General features: G+C 41.5%; 1 protein-coding gene across 3 annotated transcripts in view; it reads right to left on the bottom strand.

Annotated features, from left to right (window-relative positions):
• COMMD1 (copper metabolism domain containing 1) overlaps positions 1-19,332 on the bottom strand; it is a 67,241-nt gene that overhangs the window by 25,229 nt on the left and 22,680 nt on the right. Inside the window, exon 3 of one of the 3 annotated variants that reach the window (XM_027902573.1) lies at positions 12,006-12,056. The exons of the other annotated variants lie outside the window; for them this stretch is intronic. Coding sequence (XP_027758374.1) covers positions 12,021-12,056 — 36 coding nt within the window. The 3' untranslated portion in view covers positions 12,006-12,020. Of the gene's footprint in view, positions 1-12,005; positions 12,057-19,332 lie in introns of those variants that run through there. 3 annotated transcript variants of the gene reach the window in all.

Genomic DNA, 19,332 nt, shown 5'->3' with positions numbered 1-19,332 from the left:
AGAAGTTCAGGACACAGGGAGGTCAGCAAGGGTTCCTGTGATATACCCTCGATGAAAAAACTCCATAGACAGTGCTAGCTGCTTTCTGCTCAGATGGAAAGGAATTCATGTTGCCATTGTAGATCATGTTTCAATGTTGAATAAATGGTTGATTTTTTCAGAATACATTGACATCTTTCAATGAAAAGATAAAACAAATTGGATTTAAGTCTGTCTTCATGGCCATGCTGTCAAATCCAGTCCCTCCTGCTCCAGGCACAACACACTCAGCAATGTGATACATCACAGTTTCCTACAGTTTTATAATACAGAATGTTTAAGTAATTTTACTAATCCTACTAATCTTTCTTGCTATAACTGGTATTCACTGTGAAAATACTGATATGACAATAAATTTAAATTATTCCATACTTTTAAGATGGAAAGATGTACTTGCTTGAGATTAATAGAGGCAAAACAGTCTCAGACGAAAGAAAGATAGGAAAAGGAAAGCAGAATTAAAGAGATTTAATTGTTTTTGCAGAAGTGTTCACATCTTTGGTTGCAAATCTAGAAAATTTCTCAGAGTCACAGAGAAATATTTCTGTTGGTGACAGCTGATCAATTGGTGGATGAAGATTTTGTTTCATTTAGAGCCTCAGCAGAACAAACTCCCTCTTTTTTAATTAACATAGAAATATTTTTCCATTATTTGTATTACAACTTCTATCAATGCTCAACCTTCACCAAAAAACTGCACTCCTCTTGAATTTCCATCTTGTATTAAAAACCGAGAAGTGAGAGTGTAAAATACAAAGTAAGAGGGCTTTCCACAGGACGAAAGAGGACACCCCTCCAGCACTGGAAGGGAACAATCAGCAAACTCTGAGCTTTTATTTAAGGATAATGTTACAGGCATAGCTATTACAATGTCACTGAGTTAACATGAGACAAATACCTCAGTAAAAATCCCTTTCACAGCACCCCCTTTCTTCTCACCCTCCTTTTTATCACTGGCAACAAAAAGACTAAATAGTGTGACCTACCAAAAGAGGTAGGGAAATGCTGCCACTCAAAGAATCAGTGTGTGATTCTGGAGGGAGACAAGACTGAGAAGGGGCAGGACAGGAAAAGATGAACAGTCATCCTCTCTGAGGATGGACAGTAAACATATATATTAGTATCACAAGCAAACTTTTTTCTACTGCATCAGTGGAACTTGGAAGGTGGTTTTTTGAGGTGCTAGCTGAACAACCAGCAGCCTTTCACAAACATTTGTGCAACAAACCACACCGAGGAGTATTCACATCAAGTCCAGGTACCTACAGTGCTTGAAGGAGTCTTTGTCAGGCTAGACTTGCCCTCTGAATGGACCCTGAGTCACTCCCTGGAGAAGCCTCTCTCTCCACTGACTACACAAGGAACCTACAGAGATGAGACTCAACACACACCATTCAGAAGCAATTCTGATGGCCAAATATTAGGTAGGGGAAAAATCTTCCCAGATTTAACACCTTCCCTTGTACTTCTTGAGAGCAGCTGTTTGAATTTTTTGGTTTGTTGTTGTTTTCTTCACTCTTTTTATTCAGACTGCTCGTTGGGTCACATTAATCTTGTATCCTCCTAAGTAAAAAGATCTTTCCCAAGGTTACCTCTGGCACCCTTGTATACAAGCTCCATGAACATGATTCCCAGTCTCAACAAACTTGAAGGAATAGCCAAAAGGTGTGTAAGTCTACCAAGATCCATAGGACAGAGGGAAAAACACACCCTGCTTGCAGATGAAGGATGCTATGGGTCCAGCCAAGCTGAGGAAGAACGAAGGACTGCCATGTCTCAGGAGAACACCATCCATCAGAAATTTCACTGGTGTTCTGGCACTGTGCTTGGAAAACAAATCCTCTCCTTCAGCTGCTGATGGGAGGGGGAACAAACTAAACCCTAAGCAATTCTACTCATTTCACAGCAATTCACATTTTCTGACATTATCCCAAGCCCTTGCATAACAGGAAAACAGGCAGCCAGGGTAATGATGGAAGATGGGCATCACACAGGAAAGCTGGAATTCAAGTCTTCACAAAAGCAAACGAACCTCTGCAATATTTTCAAAATCCCTGCTGTAACAACATCTCTTTCAAGCACTGACACTGCCACCTTTCAGTTACATCCTCAGTGAAACACAAGCCATTAGTACGACAGACCCATAATTCATCACCCAGAGCCTTATCTCTGTCTCTAGACTCCTTTACAAAGAACAAGGACAGCCTCAGAGATGGAGCTTTAGGTGAACAAACAAAAAACCCCAAGGGATTTGCCCCAGGAAGCCTGACCCTAGGCAGGCGTTGCATGGATGAGCCCAGGGAAGAGCCTGTGAACCTGAGACTCAGGCACGGACACAGGATAGAGAAACAGTAGGATCAAATGTTTACTTCCACTAAGAATTAGTGGATTTTTTTCTGCTGGAAAAGTGTTTTAGCTGATGACCCACTGTATCTTTCACATGATTCTCTATTCAGTCAGCTCCATATATTCCTAGCAATTGATTTTTTTTTAAAACTATATATCTCCATCTCTCACTCTGAATTTATAAATCTAATTATTGCCAATATCACTTAGTTTCACTCTTCTAAGCAGCTTGTAAGTCCACCGCAAAACAGAGCTCCTTCTGTGAAATTCTATAGATTTATCTTCCTCAAGCCCATGGCAACAAGCCTGTGGCTTTCTTTTTGAAGTAGGAATAAAAAGGAAACTATTTTGAATCTCAGATCCTGAAATCAGAAAGAAACATCCCTCCCAAAAATCAGTAGAAGCCCCTTTTACTTTAGACGTTGAAAATTAGCCTTTGACAAGTGAACACAACAAGTTACTTAGATATAACAGAGCCCTATTTTCTGTGTTTCAATGTTTATATTTGTAAGAGTTCTCCCAGAAGAAAGCTATCCCCCTCAAAGATTTATTTCCACCCTCTGCCACAGTTTCCCAGTACACAGTAAGTTAGGTTTTAGTGCTTCTGGTCACTTGGTCCTTATGAGAAATAGGAGAAAAAAAAAAAAAAAAGAAAGAATTATGATATGCTTACAGTTTAAGTTCTCATTAACTTGTTTGTTGACTTTATCAAATTTACCAGCCCCTCAGAAGAAAGCTTTAGCTTATTGAGATTGCTGAAAACAAAAAAAGGTTACGAAGAACTAGTAATTCCAACATCCCTGGGTCAGAGGCAGGACAAACCCTTCAGAACCACGACCATCACGCCCACTGCCAGCACCACCTCTTACTGCAGGTTTCCAGCAGAGCCTCCACCAGTTACACAAGGAGCCACCCCCTTCATAGAAAACTCCCCTATGTCAGTGCTACCAACCACTGGAGTCCTCTCTAGTTCTGTCCACTAATTTGGCCACAAATCAACCCAGTAAAGCAGGCTCCCCTTCTGCGAGAGGAAAGGAGCAGGGAAGGGCACAGGGGACTAAAAGCTGTCTTTCAGCTTGGCAGTTTGTTGTACCTGCTCGAGCATGATGCACGACTGCAATCTTAACCCACGTGGCAATTTTTTTCAGGATAATATTAGCTTAGTCATGGTACTAACCACTCTCATACCCTTAAGGAGCAAGATACTATTGTACCTGGGACTCCAATATGATTCTGGAATCACAGGAGGCTTTGCCAAACAGGGAGGGGAAATTACATACCCTTGGTGTCACAAGGGATGTCTAAACACAATTCTGTCAAGAGTTGCTTCCTGAATAAGTTAAAGGCCAGGGAAATTAGGAGAATATTGTATCATTTTGTATTTCTACCTTCCAAGTAGAAGTACAAAAGAGTTCATTACCAGTGTTCATTCGAAACATGTCTAGAAGTAGAGATCCATTTGTATTTCAGTGAACAGCACTTTTACACAGGCAGATTCCCATGTCAGAAACTGTTCTCCTGAAGCGAAAGAAGTATAAAGGAATAAGGCACTGAAAAGCACTGAGCAAATCATTAAAAATTAGTTTCTTCTCAGGTAAATGGCATTGACATTGTAGTGGGGATTAGATATGCCTCTTGTTTCAGCATCTTTGAATCAAAGCTGTAAAAAAACCTTACACAAATTACTTGAGAAGTACATGCAGGCAGTGTGACAGTGTTTAAGATCACCATGGTACCTGACTGCAATGTTGTCACAAAGATGACAGAGACAGCAAGCCAGAAATCTGGAGGCTTTTCAAACAAGACAAGCTCCAAGGCTCCCTTTCAGATTCTGATTTCCTTAGGTGGAAAAGCGCACAAAGAAAAGATGTGATGATGATTGTGTTCAGAGTCCCCAGGGATGAAACAACCCCAGGGTGATGCATCTCACACTAACAAACAATTCAGTCCTTTGAAAGCAGCATGTAATCCCTCCCCTTAAAACATTTCCTTAATCTAGGAATTCCTATAAATTAAATGCTAGAGGAGAATTAAAACCTTTGAAGATACACAAATACAGTACAAAAAAAAGCATCTTTGTAAGGTTAAGATTGGGACTTGTCCTTCATAAACATGACATATGGGATTAACCCATAAAATCACAGAATCAATTAGGTTGGAAAAGACCTCTGAGATCCCCGAGTTCAACCTATCACCATGTCAACTAGACCATGGCACTAAATACCACCTCCAGTCCTTCCTTAAAGACCTCCAGTGACAGTGACTTCACCACCTCACTGGGCAGCCCCCTCCAATGTTTAATCACCCTTTCTGTGATGTCATTCTACCTAAAAAATCCAGGAAATACTTCAGAAAGAAGTATAATAAAATAATCGCAAAAGAAGTGTTTCCATTTTCCTGCATTCCTGTGAGGAGAGAGACAAACAAAAAGAGCTGTGAACGGGAAAAAGCTGCTATGGCAAATATTTAATGAGAACAGTGATTCTGCAATTAACTTGCAAATTATAAGCTCTGCATTGCCCCTCTCTACATCCCTAACATGGAAACAACTGTCTGTATCCCATTCCTGTGCTGGGACACATCAGAATGATTACCCAAATGTGACATGTTTAATAAGATAGAAATAAACCAAGGGGAACACAGATAGCATTGGTATCAACACAAGTAAAGCAGCCCTCTGCATTTCTTTCTAGTGCCTACTGGATTTCCATTATCACAGAGTATTCTGATTTGGAAGGGACAAGGATCATCAAAGTGCAACTCCTGGCCCTGCACAGTACAGCCCCAAGAGTCACACCCTGTGCCTGAGAGTGTTGCACAAATGCCTCTTGAACTCACACATGGTGCTGCATCCACTTCCTGGGGAGGTTGTTCCAGCACCCAACCACCCTCTGGATGAAGAACCTCTTCCTAATATCCAACCTAAATCTCCCCTGCCACAACTTCAGGCCATTCCCTTGGGTCCTGTCACTGATTGCCACAGAGAAGAGATCAGTGCCTGTCCCTCCTCTGCCCCTCACAAGGAAGTGGTAACTGCAATGAGGTCTCCCGTCAGTCACCAAGCACCCTGAGCCACTCCTCATATGGCCTCTCCTCAAGGTTCTTCATCATCTTTGCTGCCCTTCTTTAGACACTCTAGATCTAATAGCTTAATATGTTTCTTACATTGCGGTGCCCCAAACTCCCACAATATTCAAGGTGAGGCCGCCCCAGTGCAGACCAGAGCGGGACAATCCCCTCCTTTGACCACCTGGTGATGCTTTGCCTGACATGGTTGTCCCTCTGGGCTGCCAGGGCACTGCTGACTCATGTTCAACTTGCCATCGATCAGGACCTCCAGGTCCCTTCCTGCAGTTGCTCCCCAGGATTGCCCCACCACAGGTGCAGAATCGAGCACTTGTCTTTGTTGAACTTCACACAGTTGGTGATTGCCCAGCCCTTTGTCAAGGTCTCTCCTCAGGGCTTCTCTGCCTTGAAGGGAGAGAGCTCCTCCCAGTTCAGTACCAGTGACAAAATTACTGAGTATCCTTTCCAGTCCTGTGTCCAAGGCATTTATGAAGACGATGAAGAGCACAGGGTCTAAGATGGAGCCCTCTGGAACCCCACTAGTGACCAGTGGCCAGACTGATGTCACCCCATTCACTACAGGCCATTGAAATAACCAGGCTTCTGTCCTTGCAGGAACCTCTGAAGGAATACTCTCTGGGTATCTATCTCCAGGGCCTCCTCCACTCTGGAAATTTCTCTGGGCGTCAGTAATTGATAATTTGCTCCTGGCACACCCACACACAGTTTTGTGAATTTGAACACAAGTTTCCAAAAAAAGTCCATGGGCATGTATGTATGTGAGGGGGTGAGCTACATGAGTACCCAACACATTCCAATGACTCAAACCAGAGTGAAAATTTCAGAGGTAAGAAGGAAGAGGAGATAAAATGAAAAGCAGAAAAAGGACAGAATAGCTTGCTTTACCCAGTTGTTTGTGCAAGTGGAGGGCTGCACATGAAAACAAATATATTCAGAATTTAGTAGGGGTACGGAGATATGGCTATTAGCTTTGTAAAGCATGACTTTTTTGGCCCATGAGCACAGCACAGCACTTATAGTGCCATTAAGGCAACTTCGTAGTGATGTAACACACCCATAACCATAAAACATATTTTTTTTCTGTTTAGGTTCTTATGCTATTACTTTAACACCCAAAAATACCCTGGAAGGATATGAAAATGTCCTCCTGCTTATTCAGAAATACAGGCTGTCCATGTAAAGCACTTTGCTCCGATAAAAAAAAAGCCACATCTTTTCCTCAACATCTGACTCACTGCTTTTCACCTGATTTGTCTCGAGTTAGTACCAGCCAAGTTCTAAGGCTAAACACAAGCCTGAAAGATGGTGTGTTTGTAACAGAGGAGTGAGAAACTATGGACAAAAAGGCATCTTCATAATTTCAAGCGTAAGAGACTTGAATGTGTTTGTTGTCAGCACAAAACGTCATGTTCCTTCCATGGTGACCCAACCCCTCCCTCCATCAAAATCGTCATTGAGTGTCAAAAGGATGCTGTCCTTTGCATGAACGATGCTCGTAGTGTGAAGCATGTTTACCACTGAGGAAAGGAAAAAAAAATAAATTATTTCGATATGCAACATACAGAGCTGGTCTTCTCTAAGTAAATGGACCCATTTGTTCATGTATGTCCATCTTCAGTTCTCAGCATTTTTTTTTCAAGTAAGGCCAACTCAAAAGTAAGGATCTAAAGAAGAAGACTTCAGTGCAGGCTACAAACAGATAAAGTACAGGGAGGGGGAGAGGAGAAGAGATAATGGCCCTTTGATTTGCTGATATTTAATGAGGCATCTGAAGACTTCATCCAGTGTGTGCACAATTGATTCCCTCGGTAAATCTATTAAGCCCCTTTGACAGCATCCTGCTTGAAGCTGAGATGGCCATATGATTCACTAGTCCAAAGGGGAAAAAACATCAGAAAGAAGTAGCATTGTTCTTGTGCACCCTGGAGCCCCGTGTCACGTCACCAGTGTGCCATACCATTGGCACAGACTGATGTACAATTTTAACTGACAGAGGGTTGCACATTTCCACTGCAACCACAGCTCACTTAAAATGCAAATAAGTTCACTTTTCAGGTGTCCTCTGCTCAATTCTAATCAAGTCTCCAGGGTAATAAGCCTCGGCTGTGTTCAGGTGTACCTCAACTAGCAAAGCTGATTTCTCAGTATAATCATCATCATGAACAAAATTTAAACAGCTTAAAATTTAAAAATCAGAATTTAAAATTTAAACAGCTTAGCTACGTAAAACTCATTATTTCAAACATATTAGAAGATGCAGGTGCCAAGTATTTCCTCTATATTCCATCCTTGTTTTTAAAGCCCTGCTTTTATATTGCAGTTCACTAAATCCGCCGAAGCAGTACAGGCAAGGAGTTTCACATATGGTTTCAAGTGAAGATTTCATACAATGCTTCGAAGAAAAAAACCCACCTGACCACACACAACACTAAGAACACAATCTATCCACAGTTTCCCAGAAAAATAAGCTGTGCCACAGAGAAAGAACAACATGCTGTTTCCATAACACAGCACTGGTGTCAATACAAATAACATAAAGCAACAGCACATGGAGACACGTTGTAAACCTGAAACTTCCCTAGGACAGCCTCCATACCTTCATGTGGTCATGGGCAGCTTTGACCTGGGACAGTTTGTGGTCCTTTGCTGTGTTGCACAACTCCAATAAAGACAAAAAACACTCAGCAGGTCTGCTGAAGCAAAGCAAGGAACTGAGCTGGAGAATGAGGAGGAAGTCAAGGGAACAAAAAGATGGAGAAAAGAGGCAGAACAGCACCTTGAGGGCACGGGGACAGAAGGGAAAAGAGGAGAGGCAGAAGAAATGAAACAGAACCAGCAGAGAAAGGCAAGGGACAAATAGCAAGACTCAAATCAGCAAGGCATATACTGCTGCTGCCCAGAGGTGATCTGTACCTCAGGACCTGCTGGACTCCAAGCCTGCACCAGGACTCGGACATCTCTGTTGGACTCTCCTACTCCTACTGACTGTTCTCGAGCAGTCCCTGATGCAGCACCTACCCTGGAAATAGTCCCCTGTCTACCAGTAAAATCATCATAATTGACACCCAGGCAATCTTCAAGAGATGGCCTATCAGTTAGAAAAGCAGTATCTCAAAAGCAAATCCCCCATCTCAGCTTGCCACGTCCTCAACAGATGTTCCAAAGAAAACAACCTGTCTCCTCTGTCAGAGATGACAGGCTCTTCCGTGGCCAAACACAGGCCAGTGCTCATTGCACTATAATGTCTTTCCTGCCCAGCTTTCCAGTCTTACAAAATACTCACTTTCTTCAAGAAAAAAAAAGAAAGTACCCACCCAGGGTGCACTTCAGTGGCAGCTGGGCAGGCTCTGGTTTCCAAAATCACAGGTATATTACATCTATCCTACTAAACCAGCATAAATTAAATTTTTCTGCATGATTGCCTACCCCTTTAGAGAAGCCTGAGATTTACCTTACTGATAAGAGTGCACACAATACAACCAAATCATTACATTTCACTAGGTATAAAATACTATTGCTTCACAACTGAAAATCTGGTAAACGCTAGACGTTAAGGAAAGGATGAGGCTGGATAATACATAGACTGGCATGGAGTACGAGTCCCTGGGGAAACCACTTCAGATAAAAGGCAGCATTTGACTCAAGTTCTAACAACGGGGAAAGGAATGAAAAACACTTAAAAGCCATTTCCCAGATTTTGGATGGGGAGTTGTTAATAATCTGCTCCAATACACGTCCCCCTAAGGTTTTCTTTGGCTGGAGAAATCCCACTGATATTTTCTCCAGCAGTTTATGGATGAGTTTTCTGCTTTTATAGTGCATGGAACCATTAAATAAACTTATCTGCACACAGGTAAACCTTCTTGTGTGCACACAGGAGGTTGATTTTTCCAGGTGACCACTCACTGTGCGCTGCCTGGTTTTTTTTCGGGCTTAGTCTGAGGCACCTGGGGTCTGGTTTGCAGAAGGAGTGATGTCTGTCACCGCTGTGGGTGCACAGTCAGAGAGGTGTACAGTGGCGACACCCATTCTAGGAACTTGGGCTGAGGGTTTTTCCAACTGTGCATGAGAATTAGTGGAAATCCTTGTGTTTTAATTCTCTGCTTTCAGACTGTATCCCGGAAATGGGAATTATAATAGCATCATAACTGATTATAAGTGTTTACTTGTAAGTTTTTTTTATGGCAGTAATAGGGGTTCTATAGGAGCCTCCAAAACAGTAACTACTATTAAAATAAACCATGGTGGAATTAATAATTTTGTATTCAATGCACACTGAAAACAAACGTTAAATAAAGAGAGAATGAATGAAGAAGACAAATTACTTAACAGCACCCTTTCAACAAACCCCTTATTATTCTGGGCAGTGAATGAAATAGAGGCAGTGTGGGAGAGAAAACAAACACACAACCAGAGCCAAGCAGAGGGCACAGAAGAAAGGAGGGCACAGAGGAGCCGTGCTCAGGCAGGGAATGGTGCCAAAGGGGGAAGGCGGTGAGACAGCAAAGGGTGACAGCTCCCTGCCTGAAGGAGAAAGCTCTGTCCTCCGAGCGAGTTGCTGGACACTGCTGTCACTTCTTGGGATGGGAGATCATGAGCCAGGCTGACCCAGAGCACAACAAGCGTTTCAAGTCATGGGCAAGCTCCTGGCTGATAGCAAATCTCACACACCCCGTCTGCACAAAAAAGTACTTGCCATCCTCAGCCCTCTGGCCAGGAGCTCTGCATGCTGCCCTGAGAGAAAAGCACGAGCTGAAATCTCTCTCCTAAGACCCAGAAGAGTTTGTAGAGAGCTGTACAAGCTCTCGTGCAAACAGTGGGTGCAAGAGATGTGCAAAAAGGGGCAGAAGGAAGGAGGCTGTATTGCAGGCTTGCACTGCAGCATCACACCTCTGACAGCCCCTTCCAAAGATCCTCTTCCAAGGAGCAATGCCCGAGAAAAGCAACAGCCAATGCTCTTTGAAAGAAACAGAGGAAAAGTTGATGGTTTAGAATGAAAGATAAAGACCTGCTAAGTTTTTTTACCAGGTAGCTTCTGCACAAAGCCAACATCCCCCAGGAAACCCAAAGGTCACTGGGATGTGACAGCACCATCTAACACAAAAGTACCTCAAACTAAGCTCTCCTCCAGCAGCTCTGAAGAACAGTCTCCTTCAGAGGTGAGTGAGTCTTTTTGATCTCCAGGCTCTGTGCCTGGAAAAACAAGCCTCTCCTTCACTGCCCCCTTCCCTGGAGAGAAGCTTCAAGCCCTTGAAACTGATCCATTTGCCCACCATCTTTCAAATCCTTGCTCTCAGCTTCAGGTATTGTCTTTCTTCTGTTTCTCCTGCCCTAGCATCCACTAAGCTTGACTTGGTGTGCTTTTAGAGGGAAGCTATAAACCAAAGTGGCTTGGTCACACATCATATCCAGAACGTGATGATCCCTCAGCACTCTTGGATCACAGCTTATCTGTGCTGTTAACCATCATGCAAAGCATTTGGTATGCTTAAACCTGTAAGTAATTCTGCTTTCTATGCTTTTCTTCATTTGACTTTAAAAAAGAAATGCACATTTAAAGAGGTTTTCTTTATAATTTCATTTATAGCTTCCATTAATTTTACCCCAAGAGTTTTGATTTAATGCAAATGCTAGTCTCTCACCCAGCAGTCTGCACTTCTTTGGCTGACAGTTTAATGACATGCACTCAACTACACTTCCCACAATATAAATGCAGGTGCTGCATTTCTCTTCTGCTTTTGTTTCCCAGAAGATGAAGGCTGAGACACTTTGCCTCCTCTGCCCTGAGTGAACAAAGCAACGAGGTTTTATCCGTACCATTCAGTTGAGAAGAGCAGTTGTCAAGCCATCAATAATCACTATGCAGTTTAGACAGAGGGTGGAATCTGTCTCACCAAACCCTGGGCTCCTAGAGCTGACCTAGTAATGCTTGCTTTTCTTTGGAGTCCTTACAAATAGATTCTTTGACACAATAGTCCAAAGCAGACACCTAAACCAAACCAGCTTTACTGTTCCCTCAAATAGCCTGGGTTTCTCCATGTCCTCTCTGGTGAGCTCTGGGTGACCAGCTGGATGCAGACACAAACTGATTGCTCAGCTTGAATCGTCAGTGAGAAGGAGCATGTGAATCCAACACCTCCTTTTCACATTCTCACAGCAGTACGTATCACAAAAGCCAATTTTGTCAAGCGACGTGTTTGTTCTCACGGTATAATCAAGATATTTGTAGGCAGGAACAGGTTCCAGTCTAATTAAGTTTGATCAGGCTTGAGCTTTCTCCCAGACAGTTGCACTTCATTGCTGTCTCGGAGCATCATGGTGATATTTACTGGGAAAAGCAAGTGCTCCATTTCCATAAAAGCAGGCAGTTCAAAATTAGCTGCAGATAACTCAGAATGACTGCTTAGAGCAGAAATGTAATTTTCTGAAAGGGGTTATTGGTTGTGACCATGATGCACTGCACTCATGATCTGTCAGACCTCATTACTTCAGAGCAAGTAAGTCACGCCAGTGTAACTGGCTCTAACTCGATATGTTAGAGACTCTCCTCAATGCTGAGTTCTTTTAAGATGCTGCCTTCCAGGCTGAAGTCTTCCCCCCAAAAAAAGCAATTATCAAACTAATTTTCTCAAGTCCTCTGGCATATTTACAGGTTAAATGGAATGAAATTTCTTAATAGTTCTGAAAGCAGAGCTTCACTTTTGAGGACAATTCAACAGAAATGGAATCAATTGACTGAAAAGTTTATTGCCTGTAAGCATTCAAATATCACTTCAGCGGCTTAAAAAAATCTGGATGTTATAGCAGCTTTGCATGCTCAACCAAGATTCAGAAGCTGACAGAGAATTTATTCTAATTCCAGTAATTTGTGAATATTTCATTTAGTTAGGCCACTGCAAATTAAATACAGGGCAAGCACGTCCCTCATTTGCACTGGTGGAGCTTGGCCATATTTGAACATGAGGAAACTTTATTCTTTTCATCGTCTATCTGCCTATCTAACTCCACCTAATGCAATCTAGGAACTCAAATTACAACGCCATAATCTTCACTAGGTCTCCACGGATGCAATTTATTACAATTCCAGCATTAGGAGTGTGACAATGCACACGAGGAGGACTGATTCTCAGCATAGAGATCCTTTGGTTGTGCAGGATCAGGGTAAAAAGCACTAGAAAATTATTTTTGTACATAAAACAAGAGATTTTATACCCTCCTCATGACTGAAAAGAAAAAAAAAGAAAATCTAACTGAAAAATTGGCATCAAGTATGGCTACTTTTAAAATTGAGTCTATATTTCAAGCATTTATTAACCAAATTAAGCATATGCAATTTAAATTATGCTTTCATTGTCTTATTAACATGTTAATGAATATACATCAGTGAGTTGAACTAAAAATATATTGAAGATTTGCATGTCTGATTATCTTTCTGCAGTTTTGCAACTGATAATTTGAAAGGAGAACAGAAAAAAACCCTTCTTTGTCAAGGTCTGTGCAAAATTACAGCTTCAAGAGGTTTATTAATCAAAGGATTGATTTGTATCTTTTGTAAGTCCACAAAGAGACTAAGGATCTCTTTTTAAATGAAGACGATTTGCTCTTGGAATTATGTTCAAAGTAGTAATTTCCCCAAGTAGTATATGGGACAATGATGTCTTAACCAAAAGCACTTGCCAGTGACCTCCTCCCAACCATCTCCTTTCAGAGAAATGCAGGGAAATTTATGCTTCACCACACTATCTCAGTAAGTATTTTCGAAGCAAGCAAAAAAAAAAAAAAAAAAAAAAAAAAAAAAAAAAAAAAAAAAAAAAAAAAAAAAAAAAAAAAAAAAAAAAAAAAAAAAAGGAACAGATGCACACAAGAAAACAAAGATATTTGAGGATGAAATTGTTGACAGCAATCAACTTCTTGTAATCATTGAATGAAAAAAAATAATCAACCGACCAAACAATAAACCAGTTTATTCGTTAAAGCTGTAAGTCAGGGCTCTCTTGCTGTTCCCAGACTTAGAGTATCACTCCAGGCAACTCAGCCAGGCTGTGGTTGAGCTTGCCATACTTCCAACCTAGCCCTAGACAAAATAATCAGACAAGTAATAGGAAGAGTATTTCAGTCATGTTTCTCATTAGTGCTGTCACAAATGTATACAGCTGAGGAATTTTCTAGAAACAAAGAATAACAACACTGTTACAGATTCCCCTGTTCTTGCAATCTTGGCGGGTTCCCACCTCCAGATACCATTTTAAATCATTTCCATATCAGATACCTTTTCCACCCTTCTCCAGATGAAGTCTACAATGCAAAACTCATGCAACAATTGTGGCTCTCATTTTCTATTCCTCCTCCATTCTTTGAAGACAAACTGACACTTCAGAAAAGTTAACCTCAGTGCTCAAGGAAAGCTGCCTCGTTTCTGTTCTACAGATCACCAGCAAGGATTTAAAATGGTGGATCTTTGAACATGTATGCTTAAATGAGAAATTTTTTTCCAAGGCAAGGCAGAGTTCTCAATTTCTTTTGCTGAATTTTGCCCCCACTCTGTCTCTTCAACAATTTGACCCACATCAAAAATAATCTGGGCGAAAAAACAAAAGGGTGGGGAACAAAAAAATTTCATTTGCACTCAGTCAACCACTTTCAGTTCCATAAACATGTCACTGCTGGGGCAGCACAAGGGTGAGAATAAATAGCAAAGGTGGGGAACTTTTCAAATCCACCTCACAGCAAGACCTGAAACCTAAAGCAGCCATCTCAGACTCCATATGTGATTTTCTGTGGCAGTTCGATTTACTGCCTTTCTTTTAGTCTCTGTTTTCAACAAGATGAAGCCAGAATACTAAGGCAAGGACAAATCCATTTAAGATAAGTGAGCCTGCAAATGGAGATGAAATGTTTGAGCTTCTTCAGTGCAAATTCCCACCAGTCATCTGCTGAAAACCTGACCAGTAAAACGTGGAAGTTGGTACCTGCAAAAAAAGCCTTGTTTCCTACAGTTTTAACTCATTCCCTTGGTAAGGGGCATGAGCCTCTTCCAAAATTTCTTTGCTGGCATCCAGAAGTCCCTAGGTAGCACTGCTAGAAGTATAAAGCAGCAACTGCAGCACGAGTGGGAGTTTGCTTCTATCCAAATACGGACTAGTTATTCCAAGCACTTTGCATGTTGATTAACTACATTTCCATACAGGGAGCTCACAGTGCCTCAGCATTAGTGCTCAGTTACCAATTTCCAAGGACAGCTTTGTACACCAGCAAATTCCAGCCTGCAAAATCACTCAGTCAGAAGTTTTGTGTATGCAATGATAAGAAGAAAAGGAAAGGAAAAAAGGTAAGTTTATCTTCTTTTTCATTTTTAACTAGGATGAGACATATGAGTGGAGGCACAAGAAGGATGGAAAGTCACAGTTTGCTACAAGTTAGAACAGAATTATCTGCTCAATGAAAATATTACAGAGAGTATTACCAACAAATTGCATTCTCCCTTTGCTCATGTCTTCTGCTACCTGATGTTTTCACAGATCTATTCAACATGTGGGAATTCAATTCATGAAGAAAGGTGGAAAAACAAAGCTGCATGGCAGATAACACACACACTGTTCAACAGAAGTGACACAGGTTCATTCTTCCCTCAAAAGCTAATACATGCTGAGAAACAAGTCAAATTTAATGGTACGGTTTGCAGTGGTTTTGCTTTGCCACTGCGGACTGTGTTGTTTCTTCTGTTGCATCAGTTCTTGCACAGCCAAAGCTGGAGGCCAGCATTTATGAAATGCATAGATATATATATATATATATATATTTAAGACAGAATAAAGAGAATCCAAAAGATTAAGCAGCAAAGAAGAGTGTAAGTTTTAAGTGCTTCTCCCCACTAACATGCCAGCTTTCCAATTTTTTGTCTTTTGATACCCTCTCCTGTAATAGCTCTTCCTAACCAAAGTAAATCGAGAGCCTGTTCCTATATACACCCCGAATGCTAATACTCAGGGATCTCAAAAGAGACCATGGCAAACCTGAAATGATCTCCAAAGCATTTTTCAGCAGCAACATGGCATTGTCTCAAGGAGGGGAAGCCTGGCCAACTGGCAAAACAACAATTTTAAATGCATTTGGCCAGGCTAAGGCTGTAAAAACAGGATGTTCTGTCAGCCAATGCAGTGGGGACTTATGTTCATAACAACCACTTTTTTCCCCTGAGTTTTCTAAGAACAAATTACTTGCTAATATTGATACCCAAGTCCTCTGAAGAACACAGATGGACACCACCACCAGGGCTAAGAGGCAAAGAGGCTTTGATTTGCTGTATACAGTTTTCCAGCAAAGAAACTTCCCGCTTTTAAAATGTTTCTTGAAAATCACGCAAAACTTTTGACTTTTGTTAAAAAGATGCTAGTGGAGATTACAATTTTCAGTCCTTCAACCATGCTTCCCTTCTTTGAAGGCCTCCTAGGCTAAATATTTTTCACAAAATATATTTATCCCAAGAGAAATTAGTTTAGAAAACAGAACACTTTCACTTCCACACCCAAACTACAGGCTGCTTGTTAGTCCTTGACAGCTGCCAACACAGCAGCAAATAGACCCAATCTTTGCATTGCAAAGTTGCTTTCTAATAAGCCAGGAACTGATCACATTGGCCAAGTGCCCTCTGCCTCCTGCCCCAGGCTTGGCACTAGTAAAATGAGAAAGGGTAGTATTTTTTAATCCACCCTTTTATCCACCAGTTTTATCTCACCTTCTGCAAAATTCCAAAGACCTTCCACTGCATGCATTAAAGGCTCCATGTTTGCAAGCCTTACACTACATTTCACTTCAATTGAAGAGTAGTTTTGCTGCATGACCGTGCAGCCAAATGGTGCCAGTCTGCATGTGGCATTTCGGGCAAATGCAACGTTTTCATTTGCACGTTCGCTGTCTCCACACAGCTCCAAGTCCACGGTGCTAGGGAATTGCACAGACAGTGTAATCACCTGCGATTATTTACACAACAGCAGTAGCACAAAGGTCATACAGAAACTGCTCTGCCAACCTGCCTCAAACAGAACAATTCCTTCGGTGATGGGGGATATGCAATTTAGGGACTATGAATTAAACAGTTAATGCAAAATGATGAAGAAGCAGAAGAAGCTCATAATCATCCTCTAAGCCCATCAGTGACACAGGAACTTGTTTATTCAGAGAACAGAGCCAGAGCTGTGCAGGCTTGGGATGTCATCGGTCATCCTTGCATCCAGCTTCTGCAAGGTGTTCTTTTTAAATGCTGACAATTTTTTGCCCCACAATATTCAGTATCACAGTTCCCAAAAAAACAGCTTTCCCTCTGCTGAAACCGAACTCTCGTTCTCCTGACAACAGAAGTTCATGCATTCACACTGAAATAAAGCACAAAGTACCATGGCCACAGAAACACACACTCAGCCCAATCTTCCACGTGAGGTTTCGTGAATAGAGACGGAACTGAAACCCACACAGTGACTAGACTAAACCAGGAGCGTGAAACCATCCATTTCACCTGAAATGCCCAGGTCTGTTGAGGTGGAGACTCTCACCATATGTCTCACTGCAGTGACTTCAGCTAGCTTGAGTTTTGAAGATCTCCAGCGTGCACTTCCGCAAACTTCCAGGGTAACCTACTGCAGCAACACAGGAATAGCAAAGGAAAGGTCGAAAAGTTATGGGAATGCTTTCAGTAGGTGAGCCAGGGTAAGGATTGAGGGCTGCTAGTTAAGGGTGGCTTCCAAAAGTGTACCAGCCACTTCTGGGGGCAAGGGAACTGGTTGTAAATCAGGGTGAGGACTTCTAGAAAGGCCATTAAGCAGACAACACAGGGAGGATGAGACTGGAGAGAAGAAGAAAGAACAGGTCCTTTTGACTAACTCGATCGTGTGGTGGCAGCTCCAAGCTGAGCGATGAAACACATTTGTTGGGGACAATTTTCAACAGACAGGTCTGCTGATCCCAGCTGCCCCTTCCCAGACTCATCACAGTATACATCCCAAGGCTACAAGAGACGGCTCTGGAGGGTGTTTCATCAAAGCTATGCCATATTTTATTGCTGCATGAGAATGTCAGATTGATGTTAAGACTGCAAAATAATTGTTGATATCATGAGATATATAACAGATGGCAAGTCCCCAGTCATAATGTGTAAGATCTCAATGTATTATCTGAGAAGATAAAAAATTTCAAGAGTCCAAACCAGAATTTGAATTTAGGCAGACGAAAGGCAGTAAAAATGCATCACTACAGTAACATCTCTCTTCATACAGCTCATCTTCAGTTAATGTAGAATTTTCCCTGTAATACCCTGAGCTTAGCTACAGTCAAAAATATTTATGTCTCACTTAAATTTTTCTATTTAACCACTCCAGCAAATCCAGTTCCAGAGTAAAGACAGCTGACAAGGAATAAATGAGTATGCGTGCACCTGCACATCCCTACATGCATGGCCCAAATAAACAAGGATGGAAACTGTTAGCACTATTAATTGTAGAATATCCTCACCTCATATGGGATAAACAGATGAGGTAAAAATACTATCAAATATATAAAGTGGAGAACACTTCGAGTCAGACAGTTCTTTAATAACCTCAATTAATTGCTCTTATCTCCATAACATACACAGCACATTTCACATCACAAGAGCCACAAATAACAAAATTCTCTTCTTGTTCCCTGAATTTCTCCTCACTTTCAGAAGAAGGTAGCAAAACCTGCACTGTTGAAGCAAAGGACTAGAGAGTACTATGCACAGGATTAAGTAAATAACTGAGTTAAGTCAGTCAACTGTGTTCCAGTTTCCTCTGTACCGAGTGACCTGCTGCCCTCTCCATTTTTTATTTGCTTTTGCACTGTACTGCCTTATGTAACTGTTCCCTCCAGCTCACAAATTTCCAAGGTGAACAAAAGCTCAAGTGATTATATTCGGCTTGGCCACAAAGGTGATTTTTTTTCCAATAACTTCTACTTACTGTGTTCTATAATTTTAATCACACAGAAATATTAAGCCCGTCGAAGTTAAGTTGATTAATTTGGCTCCTAAACGCCCGTGCTTTCCCGTTTTTGACCGGAACAATATTTCTGATAACGTTAATAACTACAAAGATTATGATGGATTATGGCTGGAAACAAAAATTGGTTTGGTGGTTGTTTCTCTTTCGCAGGACAGGCTGATGTTATTTTGGTTCGGGTACCTTTTCATCTCCTTAGGCATCGCTTTGCTGATATCCTACAAGAAGTGGTCTGTCTTTTCAAACACAAAAAAGATTGGAGGACCATTATCTGAGGTCACTTTCAGCAGTATGTCTGTAGCAGCCTGACCTGGAGTAACACGGAGGCAAAAGCAAGTGCAGCCATAATCCTTCCTCCCCATGGCATGAGTTTACTCATAATGTTCTCTAGATCTGACCTTTCCTCAGCGGTGACAGCTATTGCTGAGGATAACTGTAGCCAGGGGAAACCAGATCCTCAGTCTGCAATCCCAGCAAGGTAATGAGATTTTTAGAAGATAAATTCTAAGGGTTTTTTATTACATTGTGGAAGCATGTTCAGTTTTAATATTTGTCAACATGTGTGAATGCTGTAAACAAACATAATTTGTTTATAGTGCAGATGACAGAAATTTCAACCTGAATTTGTGTAGAACAGGCATAATTAATGAGTGGGGAAAAAATTTTGATCTTCCAGAAGTTTACTTTCAGACCTACTTCACTCCTTCCCAGAACATAAAAAGAATTAAATCTTCATAGTCATACAAACCAAAACTTGATGGAATTTCAAGCTCCAGACCTTCAAAACCCTGGTAGCACTTTACCTCCTACATATAGCACGTGACAATTGTCTATATTCCTCATGAACCTT

Source organism: Empidonax traillii, unplaced genomic scaffold (genome assembly GCF_003031625.1).
Source record: "Empidonax traillii isolate 1590-97213 ecotype Southwest subspecies unplaced genomic scaffold, ASM303162v1 scaffold889:size374758, whole genome shotgun sequence".
Classification (NCBI taxonomy): domain Eukaryota; kingdom Metazoa; phylum Chordata; class Aves; order Passeriformes; family Tyrannidae; genus Empidonax; species Empidonax traillii.
This window is presented reverse-complemented; position numbering and strand designations above follow the sequence as displayed.